At 39.8% G+C, this 19,136-nt stretch overlaps 1 protein-coding gene across 10 annotated transcripts in view; it reads right to left on the bottom strand.

The window, feature by feature from the left end:
- Positions 1–314: 314 nt before the first annotated feature.
- Positions 315–19,136, bottom strand: part of EndoA (SH3 domain containing GRB2 like, endophilin-A) — a 269,917-nt gene continuing 251,095 nt past the window's right edge. For all 10 annotated transcript variants that reach the window (XM_071662140.1, XM_071662138.1, XM_071662135.1 and 7 more), the window contains 2 exons: positions 18,520–18,635; positions 315–6,108 (listed from right to left, as the gene is read on the bottom strand). In XM_071662140.1, coding sequence (XP_071518241.1) covers positions 5,989–6,108; positions 18,520–18,635 — 236 coding nt within the window. In that variant the 3' untranslated portion in view covers positions 315–5,988. The remainder of the gene's footprint in view (positions 6,109–18,519; positions 18,636–19,136) is intronic.

Genomic DNA, 19,136 nt, shown 5'->3' on the forward strand with positions numbered 1-19,136 from the left:
CTTGTGGACAGTGCCAGTAGTCCACATGTGGCTGAGGCAGAAAGAAATGACAGCTACCTGGGTCAAAGGAGTGCAAATTGACACCCACTTAAGTCCTGGCTCACTATGCAGCTGTCACCAACCCTCCCGATACCCAGGCGGGTAGTACTGGTAATAAACCTCCCTGGTCGCTGGCTGCCTACCAACTACTACCTGCATACTCTTGGAAATCCTGTCACCAAGTACTTTCACTTTTGTGTGGATCCGAGTTTGCTTCCTCTGTTTTCCCAAATCTTTATCACTTAAATTCATCATAGGGGAACAAAAAGTTAAAATCATGTCATCAACGTTTATTTCACATGTACAGACATTAGTCACAGAAGTTTCAATAGCACTAAAAGATTTGGACATTGATAGGGGGAACAGTTACATACAGCAAGGCAGAGAAGATGAAGAGAAGTAGAGAAGATGGCTACAGAGATTAGACAAGAGATAAGCAAGCTAAGTCACATCCGTTTAACATATGATCAGTGATATCTGGGATGAAACATTTCACAATAAATCTTTTGTTAGTTAAGTTGCAATTTTTGGGTGATGAAAGATGGAACAGCACACTGCATCAGTACTTACAGTTTTCAGTGTAAACTTCCCACAAGTACATGCTCTGTGTATTATGCCAGTCACATTAATGTGCTAACAGACTATTCTCTCCTCTGTCCTTATAGAAAGGAACTGTCACTGTCATATGGAATTATAATCTAAAAACGTTTTATATGAGTATCTTTTATAAGTGACTAGTAGTCTGTGAACACTATATTCATATTTCTATTATAATTACTTAAGGTATCATTTTATATCACTGTAAATGACTTATTGCAAAGAATATCATTGTACATTATTGTTTGCAAAGTTGGGGATATAGATGTGTCCAACACTTAAAAAGGCTGAAAATGAGAAAAAAGTGGAAGGTGAAGAGTGAACATCTGTGATGTGGTTTCTTCATGAAGTGTATTAGACCATAAAGATAGGCAGATTTTGATTAGAGAATGTTCACAGCAATCTTGGATTCTTAATTAGATGTTCTCTACTACAAAAGAAAGAAGGGAAAGTCATCTTACAACTGGTACCACCAAATAATAGCACTTGCAAAACTGCACAACACTAACTTACATTAAACATCTCCAATGTCTCCTCTTATACTCTGTGACTGATTACCAGCCCTTTAGTTTGGAAGGTAAACCCAAAACTCAAATAGTATATTAATATAATAATTCCAGGAAACAGCTAAGTTATACCATTATCAGATGGTCTCAGGCATCAAAAATCTCATAAAAAATATCTAATGGAATTCCAATGATACGTACAGACAGTAAACCAAATGCGGTAGAAACTTATGCCTTACGAAATCACGGACCCAAAGCCATACTCTCTGATTTGAGTGTGTCATTGGTACACTCTGCAGGTAGTTTAAATAATTTTAGGAAATGCATATGTCTCATTCTCCAGATGATAGCATTAAACCAAACTACTTCTCTGTGTGTGCGCGCGTGTATGTCCTCTACAGGAGAAAATTGATACCACACTGCCTGTATGTGCATATCACTTGCACACTTCTCTAGTAAGTCTCATTACCTCAATCCCTTAACTTTCAGATCATTTTTTTCAGTTTGTGTCAATGCCACACTCCCTCCTCAGAGAGTTGCTTATGATGGAATGAAATGAGAACGATGCAGAACTGCCCTAACTTGCCTTAATCATACAAAACTGAGTGTCAAAATGACAGCTCACTGACTCGATAAAAAAAGAAAGACTTACAGGTCAACTGTCTTGTGGGCAAAAGAGCCATCTTCATTACCAACTCAACTAGGCTAGAGCACATCTAACTTTGGTCTATGTACAATGAGACATACAATAATCACTTCCTTAAATAAATAGGTACATAAAGGCTTGAATTATTTACAACATAACCTCAAAGGTATGATTATAATATTATGTACTTTATAGCTATTAAATTCTACATTATGATTTTCTCCAATTAACTTTGTTCATCTTTAATCTTTTAGCACTGATAATTCTACTCATAACAATTGTATTGCCATCTTATTCTCATCTAATATATTCAAACCTGTCATGGACAACTAAAGAATTCCTAGCATCACAAAGCTAGCTTTAAATAAGACATAACAGTACAAATCTAGCTTTAAACCAGATATAACAATGTTTATGATAATGATTTACGTGTGTAAAGCTGGAATGAATATCAATGAAATTACTCATAAATACACTCTTCACTGGTTTCTTATAATAACATGTGCCAAAAATATGTAAATTCCTACAAAACTGACCAAGTACTATATTTCCAATCTCATTCTATCCTTGCTAATTTGCTATCAATATGCCAAAAAAATTCTTTCTTTATTCAAATTAATCTGTAGGTACCTAGCCAAGTAATACATTTTACAAAAATCTAGTGGCAAAGGCATGACAGACAGACAACCAGCTGAGTAAGAATTCCAAGTTATAAAACAGAAAGACCTTCCTCACATCTCCACTCAGCATAATATAACTTTATAAAGGCATACATTCCCAACCTCAACACAATTTCGAAGTTCATCACTTAACATCTGAGACACATAAAACATCACAATATTACATATACAACAATTGGCTGACTTTTCAAAGACACTAGGATTTGAGAATAACACTGATGCCCTGTCACTGATGATAAGTCCACTTCATCTCGGTGCTTAAAGAGAAAACTGTGCATCATTATTGCAGTGATCGCATTTTACTATTTTGTAAAAAACCAATCGCTGACTAAAGTTGACTCGTTATACAATTCATGCTCAGACAGAGCAAAATGACATTTGCAATATCTTTGCTGTTCAATCATGAGAAGGTTATTTAGCTATGGATAATATTTGACAATATTAATGCAGTATTCCTCATAATGAGGACTCTAAGAACATTACATGAGTAACATGGCAGCAGACTGAGCAGCAGGCAGCTAAGTCACTTTTGTATGGAACAATGATGCTCGTATCTGCATGTGGAACCTGTTAAATGTTAAAAGTATTCTAAACAGATTCTGGGACAGCAAATGCCTCCCTCTGCTGCTCATTTCATTCATGAAGATATCTACCTACATCATGAAATTAGATGTATCTTAAAATATCATCACATAATTTTGATAACAGTCTCGATGACAATAGAACAAGGTTACCTGCCAATGACAGGGACAATAAATAGGGAAAATCTGAGTCATCCAGCATCCCTCCATTAAATCAAATTTTTTGTTCACAGAATGTGAAAGTGAACTTTATGCTGGTTACTACGAGATTCGTAACTTAAGTGTTTTCTTTGCTAAGGATTTCCTAAAATTTAGCGAGTTTCATAATGTGGTAATCAAAAGTGAAATAGGATCAGGTTCATCCATTATCAGTGGGACAATAGTCAATGTGACTTTGGTTATCCTCTCATCATAACCTTCCACTTAGACCCATGGGAGCATCCTCCAATTTACAGTGTAAACTCCTGTTAAGAGTGCTTATTCACTCCCAACTCCAGTCGTATATATTCTCTGTGAAAGGAAAACATCTCTCTCCAACAATTTTAGGTACCAATGCTGGTGCACAGCAAAAACTGATATGCACCAAGACTATAAATATGATAACAATTCTTAATTACACTGAATTTAAATATAATGTTATGAATTACTGAAACTAAGGACTACAAATTTTGAGAAATACCAGAAGAGCAGTTTTAAAGCATTACACAGACATCAGCCATGCATTGCTATTAAGAACTGTGAATATGTAAATGGCAACAGTTTGTTTTTGGTTATCACACAACTTATGTAAATCACAGTTACAATGCATGCATGCCTCAAGATCTATGCTTTTTATTACGAAAAGGGAAACCTATGTAGAATTTTACTTGTTTACTTCCAAGGTTAACACAAACACAGTGCCCATTCCACATAGTGGAATGTCACACAATGATAAGGAATTATGCACAAACACATGTATACAGTAATATGCTGATACAATCCCAAATATTGCATATTTAATGAAATAATTCATTTCTTATAAGAAATAAGCAGCCTAAAAATATATACAAACTAAAGTATTACCAACATGAAAATATGAAGGTTTCTACACCAACCCACTTCCATGTTCACCAGTAAAAAAGTAAGCAGGACCAATGAAAAAGTCAGCTGTAAGTAGAACAACAAAGGTGGTAGACAACATACAAACTGACGTTAATTAACATGCTGCAGTGGGAAGGCTTCAGAGAGAAATCATCAGGTTTATATGCGTGTATAAAATAACAAATTTTCATGAGACTTTTTTTTTTACTTAATAAATCAAAGGTACATGAAAGAAGGCAGCACCGTACACTATGATTATATCAACATGATCCAAATATGAAAAACAAATGATCAAATTGGTGTTCTTGTATATAATAATGTTCTTGATTGTATCTCTTTACAGCACATGCCTGACTATAATTCAGTAGCACTATGAATTGTCTCTTCAAAGACACAAATCTTATGAGAGGATATTGCTGGCTTTAATACATTCTGAGATGGCCACAATAATGTCAAAGTCTGAACTAAAACAGCATTGGGCAGTTTGTCACTACACTGAAGTTGCAATATGGGCATGAATGTGTTGTTTTAAATGAAAAAAGGCATATAGTCCACTGATATATACACGATACAAAAGTGACAACCTTTAGACTTCTCATCACAGAAGCCACCGATTTGTGATTTTAACTATGTGGTGACCAAATATGAACTGCCAGTGTAAGAATCTCCACATCATGCACATTATAATTTTGGTTCACATGATAAACGGAAAGTGGGTGTACAGTAATTTTCCTACACTGAACCTCAATGTGGTTTAAGTTACACAACTATAAATGATAATTTCTTTTTTCCTCAACTTTGTCACTAACACAAGTTATAAGATTCATCAGAATAAAAATTCTTGAATTAGCAAATCCCATATCGAGTCTAATATCATCTGAATATATATATATTAGTATATGCTTATAGCTGGAAAAAATGGTGAAAACAAGACAATTCTTAAGTGCAAGGTACTACCCCACATTCCACATGACCAAAACATAATCTGCTATAGCTGCACATAACATGCAAAGGTAAATCAATCTAATTTTGACATGAATTATTTGCTAATGACAAAACCTCTAAAGAGAAGGTTATTACCATTCCTGATTCAAAAGTACAAACAGAATAAGGAAATCTATTCCTTAACAGCAGAATCTCAAGCGTACAACTAAATGAAATGACAAGAAGGAATGCCAGAACCTTTCCAGCAGATGCCTGCATTTAACTGAAAGGTTTTATCATTAATCTTAAAACGGAAAAGGGTAACTGTTATTTACATCCTTGCTGCAACAACCTTGTTTGCCTTATTGTAATGTCTCTTTACAGCAATAATCAACATAAAAAAGAGCATATATGTAAAAAAATAAATATATAACAAGAATCACACTAAATCACCAAGCTTTTCATAGTTAGTGAACATTGGTTACTGTGTTACAACTTCACTCATCCTTCGTTAGTGACTTTTTAGCTATGATTTCTAAAACCAAAACTTTTGTAAGTGAATACAGTTGAATTACAATTACAATTTTAAGAGAAAAAAAATGATACTGTTTTACATATTACACCTTTTATTCTTTTACAATAAAGAAGAGTACCAAAGACAATATTTTGCATCATGGTTATTTACACATTAATTCATCCTAATATTAAAAACAATTTCCTTTAAAATGATTCACTCTGATCTAAAAAAGAAGGTATAGGAAACTTGTAAACTCCTCTCTATTTCTTTTAAGTAAACAGTTCTTATAAAGATAATCTACATCTTCATTATGCTATCATAACAACAACAATCAAATTCTAGAACAATCTGTTTCCAGTGAAATAAGGAGCCCCTGGGTCTCAGTAGGGAAGGATGCAGGGGTAATATGGAGAGAAACTTATGGGAGAGGCACCATCACATTGACATACGTCACAGGGAACAGTCCAGTCTTCCCGTTAAGAGAACCCTCAAACCAGTTCTCATCAATTCGCTGGGTGAGGGTAATGACGTCTCCCTCCTGAAAAGATAATTGAGCAATTGATGTGCTTACCAGTAAGATTCAATCTGGTTATTGTTGAAGATATGATGTGGATTTCTGCACTCTAACAGAGGAAGCATGAGGAATACCTGTCCAATCCAAGTAGCTAAACTATACGATAATTGAGTCAACCTATCTCAAGAAAGTATTAACAACATCCAACAAAAATCTTAATTACAAAAGAAGTTCCACATCTACCCACGACCTTTCTAAAGGGTCCGGCAGCCCAAGGCTCCACTAATTCCAGAAGCAAGGAAACATACACACCTTTGGATTAAATTCTTTGCCTTACCAAAGGTGACTTTTCACTCACGGTGTAATCTAGAGCAGTTCGAGCCCAGTAACACCTGGTGTTTTTGGTGCATTACACATGACAGCTAGAGACTGAGTGTAAACAAATATGGCCTTTGCTGTCTTTTCCTTGTGCTACCTTGCACGCGCGCAGGGGGAGGGGGAATACCATTTCATGCATGGCATGGTGACAGCGGTAATGGACAAAGGCAGCAAGTATGAATATGTACATGTGTATATGTCTGTGTATGCATATGTATGTATACGTTGAAATGTATAAGTATGTATATGTGCGTTTAAGTATATACATGTGTATGTGGGTGGTTTGGGCCATTCTTTTGTTTGTTTCCTTATGCTACCTCACTAACACAGGAGACAGCGACAAAGTATAATAAATATAAATAAATAAATATATAGTGTGGGCTTATCCCTGGGGATAGGGGAGAAAGAATACTTCCCACGTATTCCCTGCGTGTCGTAGAAGGCGACTAAAAGGGGAGGGAGCGGGTGGCTGGAAATCCTCCCCTCTCGTTTTTTTTTTTTGATTTTCCAAAAGAAGGAACAGAGAAGGGGGCCAGGTGAGGATTTTCCCTCTAAGGCCCAGTCCTCTGTTCTTAACGCTACCTCGCAAACGCGGGAAATGGCGAATAGTATGAAAAAAAAAAAAAAAAAATAGTGTGGGCTATGGATAGAGTTGTGCGCAGGAGGGTGGAAGTGCTGGAAATGAGATGTGTGAGGACAATATGTGGTGTGAGGTGGTTTGATGAGTAAGTAATAATAGGGTAAGAGAGATGTGTGGCAATAAAAAGAGTGTGGTTGAGAGAGCAGAAGAGGGTGTTTTGAAATGGTTTGGTCACATGGAGAGAATGAGTGAGGAAAGATTGACAAAGAAGATATATGTGTCAAAGGTGGAGGGAACGAGGAGAAGTGGGAGACCAAATTGGAGGTGGAAAGATGGAGTGAAAAAGATTTTGAGTGATTGGGGCCTGAACATGCTGGAGGGTGAAAGGCGTGCAAGGAATAGAGTGAAATGGAACGATGTGGTATACCGGGGTCGACGTGCCGTCAATGGATTGAACCAGGGCATGTGAAGCATCTGGGGTAAACTATGGAAAGTTCTGTGGGGCCTGGATGTGGAAAGGGAGCTGTGGTATTGGTGCATTATTACATGACAGCTAGAGACTGAGCGTGAACGAATGGGGCCTTTGTTGTCTTTACCTAGCACTACCTCGCACACATGAGAGGGGGGGGGGGTTTGTTATTTCATGTGTGGCGAGGTGGCGATGAGAATGAATAAAGGCAGACAGCATGAATTATGTACATGTGTATATATGTATATGTCTGTGTGTGTATATATATGTATACATTGAGATGTATAGGTATGTATATTTGCGTATGTGGATGTGTATGTATATACATGTGTATGTGGGTGGGTTGTTTCCCTGCGCTACCTCGCTAACGCGGGAGACAGCAAAAAAGCAAAATAATAATAACAATAATGTATATATATATATATATATATATATTATGAGAAGAGTGGGAGGCGGGTTGATTAGAAAGGGTAGTGAGTGGTGGGATGAAGAAGTAAGAGTATTAGTGAAAGAGAAGAGAGAGGCATTTGGACGATTTTTGCAGGGAAAAAATGAAACTGAGTGGGAGACGTATAAAAGAAAGAGACAGGAGGTCAAGAGAAAGGTGCAAGAGGTGAAAAAAAGGGCAAATGAGAGATGGGGTGAGAGAGTATCATTAAATTTTAGGGAGAATAAAAATATGTTCTGGAAGGAGGTAAATAAAGTGCGTAAGACAAGGGAGCAAATGGGAACTTCAGTGAAGGGCGCAAATGGGGAGGTGATAACAAGTAGTGGTGATGTGAGAAGGAGATGGAGTGAGTATTTTGAAGGTTTGTTGAATGTGTTTGATGATAGAGTGGCAGATATAGGGTGTTTTGGTCGAGGTGGTGTGCAAAGTGCGAGGGTTAGGGAAAATGATTTGGTAAACAGAGAAGAGGTAGTAAAAGCTTTGTGGAAGATGAAAGCCGGCAAGGCAGCAGGTTCGGATGGTATTGCAGTGGAATTTATTAAAAAAGGGGGTGACTGTATGGTTGACTGGTTGGTAAGGTTATTTAATGTATGTATGACTCATGGTGAGGTGCCTGAGGATTGGCGGAATGCTTGCATAGTGCCATTGTACAAAGGCAAAGGGGATAAGAGTGAGTGCTCAAATTACAGAGGTATAAGTTTGTTGAGCATTCCTGGCAAATTATATGGGAGGGTATTGATTGAGAGGGTGAAGGCATGTACAGAGCATCAGATTGGGGAAGAGCAGTGTGGGTGGTTTCAGAAGTGGTAGAGGATGTGTGGATCAGGTGTTTGCTTTGAAGAATGTATGTGAGAAATACTTAGAAAAGCAAATGGATTTGTATGTAGCATTTATGGATCTGGAGAAGGCATATGATAGAGTTGATAGAGATGCTCTGTGGAAGGTATTAAGAATATATGGTGTGGGAGGCAAGTTGTTAGAAGCAGTGAAAAGTTTTTATCGAGGATGTAAGGCACGTGTACGTGTAGGAAGAGAGGAAAGTGATTGGTTCTCAGTGAATGTAGGTTTGCGGCAGGGGTGTGTGATGTCTCCATGGTTGTTTAATTTGTTTATGGATGGGGTTGTTAGGGAGGTGAATGCAAGAGTTTTGGAAAGAGGGGCAAGTATGAAGTCTGTTGGGGATGAGAGAGCTTGGGAAGTGAGTCAGTTGTTGTTCGCTGATGATACAGCGCTGGTGGCTGATTCATGTGAGAAACTGCAGAAGCTGGTGACTGAGTTTGGTAAAGTGTGTGAAAGAAGAAAGTTAAAAGTAAATGTGAATAAGAGCAAGGTTATTAGGTACAGTAGGGTTGTGGGTCAAGTCAATTGGGAGGTGAGTTTGAATGGAGAAAAACTGGAGGAAGTGAAGTGTTTTAGATATCTGGGAGTGGATCTGGCAGCGGATGTGGATCATAGGGTGGGGGAGGGGGCGAAAATTCTGGGAGCCTTGAAGAATGTGTGGAAGTCGAGAACATTATCTCGGAAAGCAAAAATGGGTATGTTTGAAGGAATAGTGGTTCCAACAATGTTGTATGGTTGCGAGGCGTGGACTATGGATAGAGTTGTGCGCAGGAGGATGGATGTGCTGGAAATGAGATGTTTGAGGACAATGTGTGGTGTGAGGTGGTTTGATCGATTAAGTAACGTAAGGGTAAGAGAGATGTGTGGAAATAAAAAGAGCGTGGTTGAGAGAGCAGAAGAGGGTGTTTTGAAATGGTTTGGTCACATGGAGAGAATGAGTGAGGAAAGATTGACCAAGAGGATATATGTGTCGGAGGTGGAGGGAACGAGGAGAAGAGGGAGACCAAATTGGAGGTGGAAAGATGGAGTGAAAAAGATTTTGTGTGATCGGGGCCTGAACATGCAGGAGGGTGAAAGGAGGGCAAGGAATAGAGTGAATTGGAGCGATGTGGTATACCGGGGTTGACGTGCTGTCAGTGGATTGAATCAAGGCATGTGAAGCGTCTGGGGTAAACCATGGAAAGCTGTGTAGGTATGTATATTTGCGTGTGTGGATGTATGTATATACATGTGTATGGGGGTGGGTTGGGCCATTTCTTTCGTCTGTTTCCTTGCGCTACCTCGCAAACACGGGAGACAGCGACAAAGCAAAAAAAATATATATATATATATATATATATATATATATATATATATATATATATATATAGGTAGTATGTTTGAGGAAAGGAACCTGGATGTTTTGGCTCTGAGTGAAATGAAGCTCAAGGGTAAAGGGGAAGAGTGGTTTGGGAATGTCTTGGTAGTAAAGTCAGGGGTTAGTGAGAGGACAAGAGCAAGGGAAGGAGTAGCAGTACTCCTGAAACAGGAGTTGTGGGAGTATGTGATAGAGTGTAAGAAAGTAAATTCTCGATTAATATGGGTAAACTGAAAGTTGATGGAGAGAGATGGGTGATTATTGGTGCATATGCACCTGGGCATGAGAAGAAAGATCATGAGAGGCAAGTGTTTTGGGAGCAGCTGAATGAGAGTGTTAGTGGTTTTGATGCACGCGACCGGGTTATAGTGATGGGTGATTTGAATGCAAAGGTGAGTAATGTGGCAGTTGAGGGAATAATTGGTATACATGGGGTGTTCAGTGTTGTAAATGGAAATGGTGAAGAGCTTGTAGATTTATGTGCTGAAAAAGGACTGGTGATTGGGAATACCTGGTTTAAAAAGCGAGATATACATAAGTATACGTATGTAAGTAGGAGAGATGGCCAGAGAGCGTTATTGGATTACGTGTTAATTGACAGGCGTGCGAAAGAGAGACTTTTGGATGTAAATGTGTTGAGAGGTGCAACTGGAGGGATGTCTGATCATTATCTTGTGGAGGCTAAGGTGAAGATTTGTATGGGTTTTCAGAAAAGAAGAGTGAATGTTGGGATGAAGAGGGTGGTGAGAGTAAGTGAGCTTGGGAAGGAGACTTGTGTGAGGAAGTACCAGGAGAGACTGAGTACAGAATGGAAAAAGGTGAGAACAATGGAAGTAAGGGGAGTGGGGGAGGAATGGGATGTATTTAGGGAACCAGTGATGGATTGCGCAAAAGATGCTTGTGGCATGAGAAGCATGGGAGGTGGGTTGATTAGAAAGGGTAGTGAGTGGTGGGATGAAGAAGTAAGATTATTAGTGAAAGAGAAGAGAGAGGCATTTGGACGATTTTTGCAGGGAAAAAATGCAATTGAGTGGGAGATGTATAAAAGAAAGAGACAGAAGGTCAAGAGAAAGGTGCAAGAGGTGAAAAAGAGGGCAAATGAGAGTTGGGGTGAGAGAGTATCATTAAATTTTAGGGAGAATAAAAAGATGTTCTGGAAGGAGGTAAATAAAGTGCGTAAGACAAGGGAGCAAATGGGAACTTCAGTGAAGGGCGCTAATGGGGAGGTGATAACAAGTAGTGGTGATGTGAGAAGAAGATGGAGTGAATATTTTGAAGGTTTGTTGAATGTGTTTGATGACAGAGTGGCAGATATAGGGTGTCTTGGTCGAGGTGGTGTGCAAAGTGAGAGGGTTGGGGAAAATGATTTGGTAAACAGAGAAGAGGTAGTAAAAGCTTTGCGGAAGATGAAAGCCGGCAAGGCAGCAGGTTTGGATGGTATTGCAGTGGAATTTATTAAAAAAGGGGGTGACTGTATAGTTGACTGGTTGGTAAGGTTATTTAATGTATGTATGACTCATGGTGAGGTGCCTGAGGATTGGCGGAATGCGTGCATAGTGCCATTGTACAAAGGCAAAGGGGATAAGAGTGAGTGCTCAAATTACAGAGGTATAACTTTTTTGAGTATTCCTGGTAAATTATATGGGAGGGTATTGATTGAGAGGGTGAAGGCATGTACAGAGCATCAGATTGGGGAAGAGCAGTGTGGGTGGTTTCAGAAGTGGTAGAGGATGTGTGGATCAGGTGTTTGCTTTGAAGAATGTATGTGAGAAATACTTAGAAAAGCAAATGGATTTGTATGTAGCATTTATGGATCTGGAGAAGGCATATGATAGAGTTGATAGAGATGCTCTGTGGAAGGTATTAAGAATATATGGTGTGGGAGGCAAGTTGTTAGAAGCAGTGAAAAGTTTTTATCGAGGATGTAAGGCATGTGTACGTGTAGGAAGAGAGGAAAGTGATTGGTTCTCAGTGAATGTAGGTTTGCGGCAGGGGTGTGTGATGTCTCCATGGTTGTTTAATTTGTTTATGGATGGGGTTGTTAGGGAGGTGAATGCAAGAGTTTTGTAAAGAGGGGCAAGAATGAAGTCTGTTGTGGATGAGAGAGCTTGGGAAGTGAGTCAGTTGTTGTTTGCTGATGATACAGCGCTGGTGGCTGATTCATGTGAGAAACTGCAGAAGCTGGTGACTGAGTTTGGTAAAGTGTGTGAAAGAAGAAAGTTAAGAGTTAATGTAAATAAGAGCAAGGTTATTAGGTACAGTAGGGTTGAGGGTCAAGTCAATTGGGAGGTAAGTTTGAATGGAGAAAAACTGGAGGAAGTAAAGTGTTTTAGATATCTGGGAGTGGATCTGGCAGCGGATGGAAACATGGAAGCGGAAGAGGATCATAGGGTGGGGGAGGGGGCGAAAATCCTGGGAGCCTTGAAGAATGTGTGGAAGTCGAGAACATTATCTCGGAAAGCAAAAATGGGTATGTTTGAAGGAATAGTGGTTCCAACAATGTTGTATGGTTGCGAGGCGTGGACTATGGATAGAGTTGTGCGCAGGAGGATGGATGTGCTGGAAATGAGATGTTTGAGGACAATGTGTGGTGTGAGGTGGTTTGATCGAGTAAGTAACGTAAGGGTAAGAGAGATGTGTGGAAATAAAAAGAGCGTGGTTGAGAGAGCAGAAGAGGGTGTTTTGAAATGGTTTGGTCACATGGAGAGAATGAGTGAGGAAAGATTGACCAAGAGGATATATGTGTCGGAGGTGGAGGGAACGAGGAGAAGTGGGAGACCAAATTGGAGGTGGAAAGATGGAGTGAAAAAGATTTTGTGTGATCGGGGCCTGAACATGCAGGAGGGTGAAAGGAGGGCAAGGAATAGAGTGAATTGGATCGATGTGGTATACCAGGGTTGACGTGCTGTCAGTGGATTGAATCAGGGCATGTGAAGCGTCTGGGGTAAACCATGGAAAGCTGTGTAGGTATGTATATTTGCGTGTGTGGACGTATGTATATACATGTGTATGGGGCTGGGTTGGGCCATTTCTTTCGTCTGTTTCCTTGCGCTACCTCGCAAACGCGGGAGACAGCGACAAAGCAAAAAAAAAAAAATATATATATATATATATATATATATATATATATATATATATATATATATATATAGACATATATATATATATACATATTATTTATTTATTTTGCTTTGTCGCTGTCTCCCGCATTTGCGAGGTAGCACAAGGAAACAGAAAAAAAAAATGGCCCAACCCACCCCCATACACATGTATATACACACACGTCCACACACGCAAATATACATACCTATACATCTCAATGTACACATATATATATACACCCAGACACATACATATATACCCATGCACACAATTCACACTGTCTGCCTTTATTCATTCCCATCGCCACCTCGCCACACATGGAATACCATCCCCCTCCCCCCTCATGTATGCGAGGTAGCGCTAGGAAAAGACAACAAAGGCCCCATTCGTTTACACTCAGTCTCCAGCTGTCATGCAATAATGCCCGAAACCACAGCTCCCTTTCCACATCCAGGCCCCACACAACCTTCCATGGTTTATCCCAGACGCTTCACATGCTCTGATTCAATCCACTGACAGCACGTCAACCCCGGTATACCACATCGATCCAATTCACTCTATTCCTTGCCCGCCTTTCACCCTCCTGCATGTTCAGGCCCCGATCACTCAAAATCTTTTTCACTCTATCTTTCCACCTCCAATTTGGTCTATCACTTCTCCTCGTTCCCTCCACCTCCGACACATATATCCTCTTGGTCAATCTTTCCTCACTCATTCTCTCCATGTGACCAAACCATTTCAAAACACCCTCTTCTGCTCTCTCACCCACGCTCTTTTTATTTCCACACATCTCTCTTACCCTTACATTACTTACTCGATCAAACCACCTCACACCACACGTTGTCCTCAAACATCTCATTTCCAGCACATCCCCCCTCCTGCGCACAACTCTATCCATAGCCCACGCCTTGCAACCATACAACATTGTTGGAACCACTATTCCTTCAAACATACCCATTTTTGCTTTCCGAGATAATGTTCTCGACTTCCACACATTCTTCAATGCTCCCAGAATTTTCATTCATTATAATTGATCACCATTTCCCACATCAGCGAGGTGGTGCCAGGAAACAGATGATGAATGGCCCATCCACTCATATACATATATATATATATATATATACATAAATGCCCAGACATGCACATATATATGCAAGGAAACAGACGAAAGAATGGCCCAATCCACCCACATACACCTCCATATACATACACATCCACACACGCACATATCCATACCTATACATTTCAACATATACATATATATACATACACTGACATATACATATATACACATGTACATAATTCATACTTGCTGCCTTCATTCATTCCCGTTGCCACCCTGCCACACATGAAATGACAACCCCCTTTCCCCACATGCGCGTGAGGTAGCGCTAGGAAAGGACAACAAAGGCCACATTCGTTCACACTCAGTCTCTAGCTGTCATGTATAATGCACCAAAAACACAGCTCCCTTTCCATATCGAGGGCCCACAAAACTTTCCATGGTTTACCCCAGACGCTTCACATGCCCTGGTTCAATCCATTGACAGCACATCGACCCCGGTATAACACATCGTTCCAATTCACTCTATTCCTTGCCCGCCTTTCACCCTCCTGCATGTTCAGGCCCCGATAGCTCAAAATCTTTTTCACTCCACCCTTCCACCTCCAATTTGGTCTTCTACTTCTCCTCATTCCCTCCACCTCTGACACATATATCCTCTTGGTCAATCTTTCCTCACTCATTCTCTCCATGTGACCAAACCATTTCAAAACACCTTCTTCTGCTCTCTCAACCACACTCTTTTTATTACCACACATCTCTCTTACCCTTTCATTACTTGCTTGATCAAACCACCTCACACCACATATTGTCCTTAAACATCTCATTTCCAACACATCGACCCTCCTCCGCACAACTCTCTACAGCCCACGCCTTGCAACCTTATAAAATTGTTGGAACCACTATTCCTTCAAACATACCAATTTTTACTTCCCAAGATAATGTTCTCGACTTCCACACTTTCTTCAATGCTCCCAGAATTTTCGCCCCCTCCCCCACCCTATGATTCACTTTCGCTTCCATGGTTCCATCCGCTGCCAAATCCACTCCCAGATATCTAAAACACTTCACTTCCTCCAGTTTTTCTCCATTCAAACTTACCTCCCAATTGACTTGTCCCTCAACCCTACTGTACCTAATAACCTTGCTCTAATTCACATCTACTCTCAGGTTTCTTCTTTCACACACTTTACCAAACTCAGTCACCAGCTTCTGCAGTTTCTCACACGAATCAGCCACTAGCGCTGTATCATCAGTGAACAACAACTGGCTCACTTCCAAAGTTCTATCATCCACAACAGACTGCATACTTGCCCCTCTTTCCAAAACTCTTGCATTCACCTCCCTAACAACCCCATCCATAAACAAATTAAACAACCATGGAGACATCACACACCCCTGCCGCAAACCTACATTCACTGAAAACCAATCACTTTCCTCTCTTCCTACACGCACACATGCCTTACATCCTCGATAAAAACTTTTCACTGCTTCTAACAACTTGCCTCCCACACCATATATTCTTAATACCTTCCACAGAGCATCTCTATCAACTCTATCATATGCCTTCTCCAGATCCATAAATGCTACATACAAATCCATTTGTTTTTCTAAGTATTTCTCGCATACATTCTTCAAAGCAAACACCTGATCCACAAATCCTCTACCACTTCTGAAACCACACTGTTCTTCCCCAATCTGATGCTCTGTACATGCCTTCACCCTCTCAATCAATACCCTCCCATATAATTTACCAGGAATACTCAACAAACTTATACCTCTGTAATTTGAGCACTCACTCTTATCCCCTTTGCCTTTGTACAATGGCACTATGCAAGCATTCCGCCAATCCTCAGGCACCTCACCATGAATCATACATACATTAAATAACCTTACCAACCAGTCAACAATACAGTCACCCCCTTTTTTAATAAATTCCACTGCAATGCCATCCAAACCTGCTGCTTTGATGGCTTTCATCTTCTGTAAAGCTTTTACTACCTCTTCTCTATTTACCAAATCATTCTCCCCAACCCTCTCACTTTGCACACCACCTCGACCAAGACACCCCACATCTGCCACTCTCATCAAATACATTCAACAAACCTTCAAAATACTCACTCCATCTCCTTCTCACATCACCACTACTTGTTATCACCTCCCCATTAGCCCCCTTCACTGAAGTTCCCATTTGCTCCCTTGTCTTACGCACTTTATTTATCTCCTTCCAAAACATCTTTTTATTCTCCCTGAAATTTAATGATACTCTCTCACCCCAACTCTCATTTACCCTCTTTTTCACCTCTTGCACCTTTCTCTTGACCTCCTGCCTCTTTCTTTTATACCTCTCCCACTCATTTGCATTTTTTCCCTGCAAAAATCATTCAAATGCCTCTCTCTTCTCTTTCACTAATAATCTTACTTCTTCATTCCACCACTCACTACCTTTTCTAATCAACCCACCTCCCACGCTTCTCATGCCACAAGCATCTTTTGCGCAAGCCATCACTGCTTCCCCAAATACATCCCATTCCTCCCCCACTCCCCTTACCTCCTTTGTTCTCACCTTTTTCCATTCTGTACTCAGTCTCTCCTGGTACTTCCTCACACACAAGTCTCCTTCCCAAGCTCACTTACTCTCACCACTCTCTTCACCCCAACATTCTCTCTTCTTTTCTGAAAACCCCCACAAATCTTCACCTTTGCTTCCACAAGATAATGATCAGACATCCCTCCAGTTGCACCTCTCAGCACATTAACATCCAAAAGTCTCTCTTTCGTGCGTCTATCAATTAACACGTAATCCAATAACGCTCTCTGGCCATCTCTCCTACTTACATACGTATACTTATGTATATCTCGCTTTTTAAACCAGGTATTCCCAATCACCAGTCCTTTTTCAACACATAAATCTACAAGCTCTTCACCATTTCCATTTACAACACTGAACACTCCATGTATACTAATTATTCCCTCAACTGCCACATTACTCACCTTTGCATTCAAATCACCCATCACTATAACCCGGTCTCATGCATCAAAACCACTAACACACTCATTCAGCTGCTCCCAAAACACTTGCCTCTCATGTTCTTTCTTCTCATGCCCAGGTGCATATGCACCATTAATCACCCATCTCTCTCTATCCACTTTCAGTTTTACCCATATCAATCTAGAATTTACTTTCTTACACTCTATCACATACTCCCACAACTCCTGATTCAGGAGTAGTGTTACTCCTTCCCTTGCTCTTGTCCTCTCACTAACCCCTGACTTTACTCCCAAGACATTCCCAAACCATTCTTCCCCTTTACCCTTGAGCTTCGTTTCATTCAGAGCCAAAACATCCAGGTTCCTTTCCTCAAACATACTACCTATATATATATATATATTATTATTATTTTGCTTTGTTGCTGTCCCCCACACCCAATTACTCCCCTCTGAGTCAGTAAGGTAGTCCAAAGAAACAGATGAAAAGGACACATCCACTCACATTCATACACAAGCTATCATGTGTCATGCACCAAATCCACAGCTCGCTAACCACATCCAGGCCCCACAGACCTTCCCATGGTTTACCCTGGACATATCACATGCCCTGATTCAGATGCAATGACTTGAAGATTTTTCCTTCTGAAATCTCCCAGAAGGTTGTGAACAATCTATTTATTTGTATCCTTCATATTCTGATAAAACATTCACTGTATTCTTCAGATTTCGAGTATTAACTGATAATATGAATCTCAAGAGCTGAAATGAGAACTATTTTAACAGATTAACAATCTTTCATTTTCCCTCACTAAATGAAACTTTTGGGCTACTCCCTGAAATTTTGTGCATAAAATAAGTTATAAATATTGAATCCCAAGTACTGCATGATAAAAGCCAAAGCACACCTTGAGCCACTGGTACGTGAACCATGTATAGTTTAAACAAAAGATCTTACTAACACATCTACTGTAATGAATGAATCATGTGTCCTCCAAAAGCTTACACTGTCTTATGGCCATACATTAAGTATCAATGAAGTCTTGATTGAGAAACTCCAGAAAATTCAGCTCCATCTGCAAACAGGCCTTGATTTTCCTGACATGGAGCACAAACTTGGCATCCGAGTCAAGATCAAGGGATTCAAAGCCAGATGATAAAATTACAGTACTGTTAAGCAACTACATCTCTTGGTTCTCTACATACTTACATTGAAGCCGAGTTCTCCAGGATTCTCAGGCTCAAAGTCATAAAGGGCCTGGGCAGAGGGTGTCTGCATCATAGGAGAGCGTGCCGGACTTTTCATGGGTGATGGCAATGGCGATGCTGCAGAGCAGGGAGGATAATGATGAATTATTTGACTTTAAACTAATGATCATGCCCTCCAAAATTTTGGACAATTAGTCAAAAGGCAAAACTTTTGTGTTGTATTTCATGATGGTATCAAAAGCATCTTACATCTATGAAGTATTTCCAGATCTTTATGTAAAAAAAATTAAAGTTATACACAAGCAGATTATTTCATGACCATTGTCCAATTTTTCTTCAAGAGTTCATGATCAGGACTTCATTCACCAATCATTTATGAGAACTATTCAATAAGGTGAACATCCTACACAAGTCTATATTCATGCTTCTAACCTGTTGTCTTCCTGATGGCTGGCACTTTTATAGTTCTCTTTTAATGAAATTTATTTTATCTCCACATTTTCACTAATTTCTCTATATAATATATAGTAAAGAAAAATATAACAATACTCTAATGTAAATGGACACTGAGGCTGGTGAGATATCTTTTATCTTAGTTTTGAAAAACAAATATATACA

Source organism: Panulirus ornatus, chromosome 5 (assembly GCF_036320965.1).
Source record: "Panulirus ornatus isolate Po-2019 chromosome 5, ASM3632096v1, whole genome shotgun sequence".
Classification (NCBI taxonomy): Eukaryota; Metazoa; Arthropoda; class Malacostraca; order Decapoda; family Palinuridae; genus Panulirus; species Panulirus ornatus.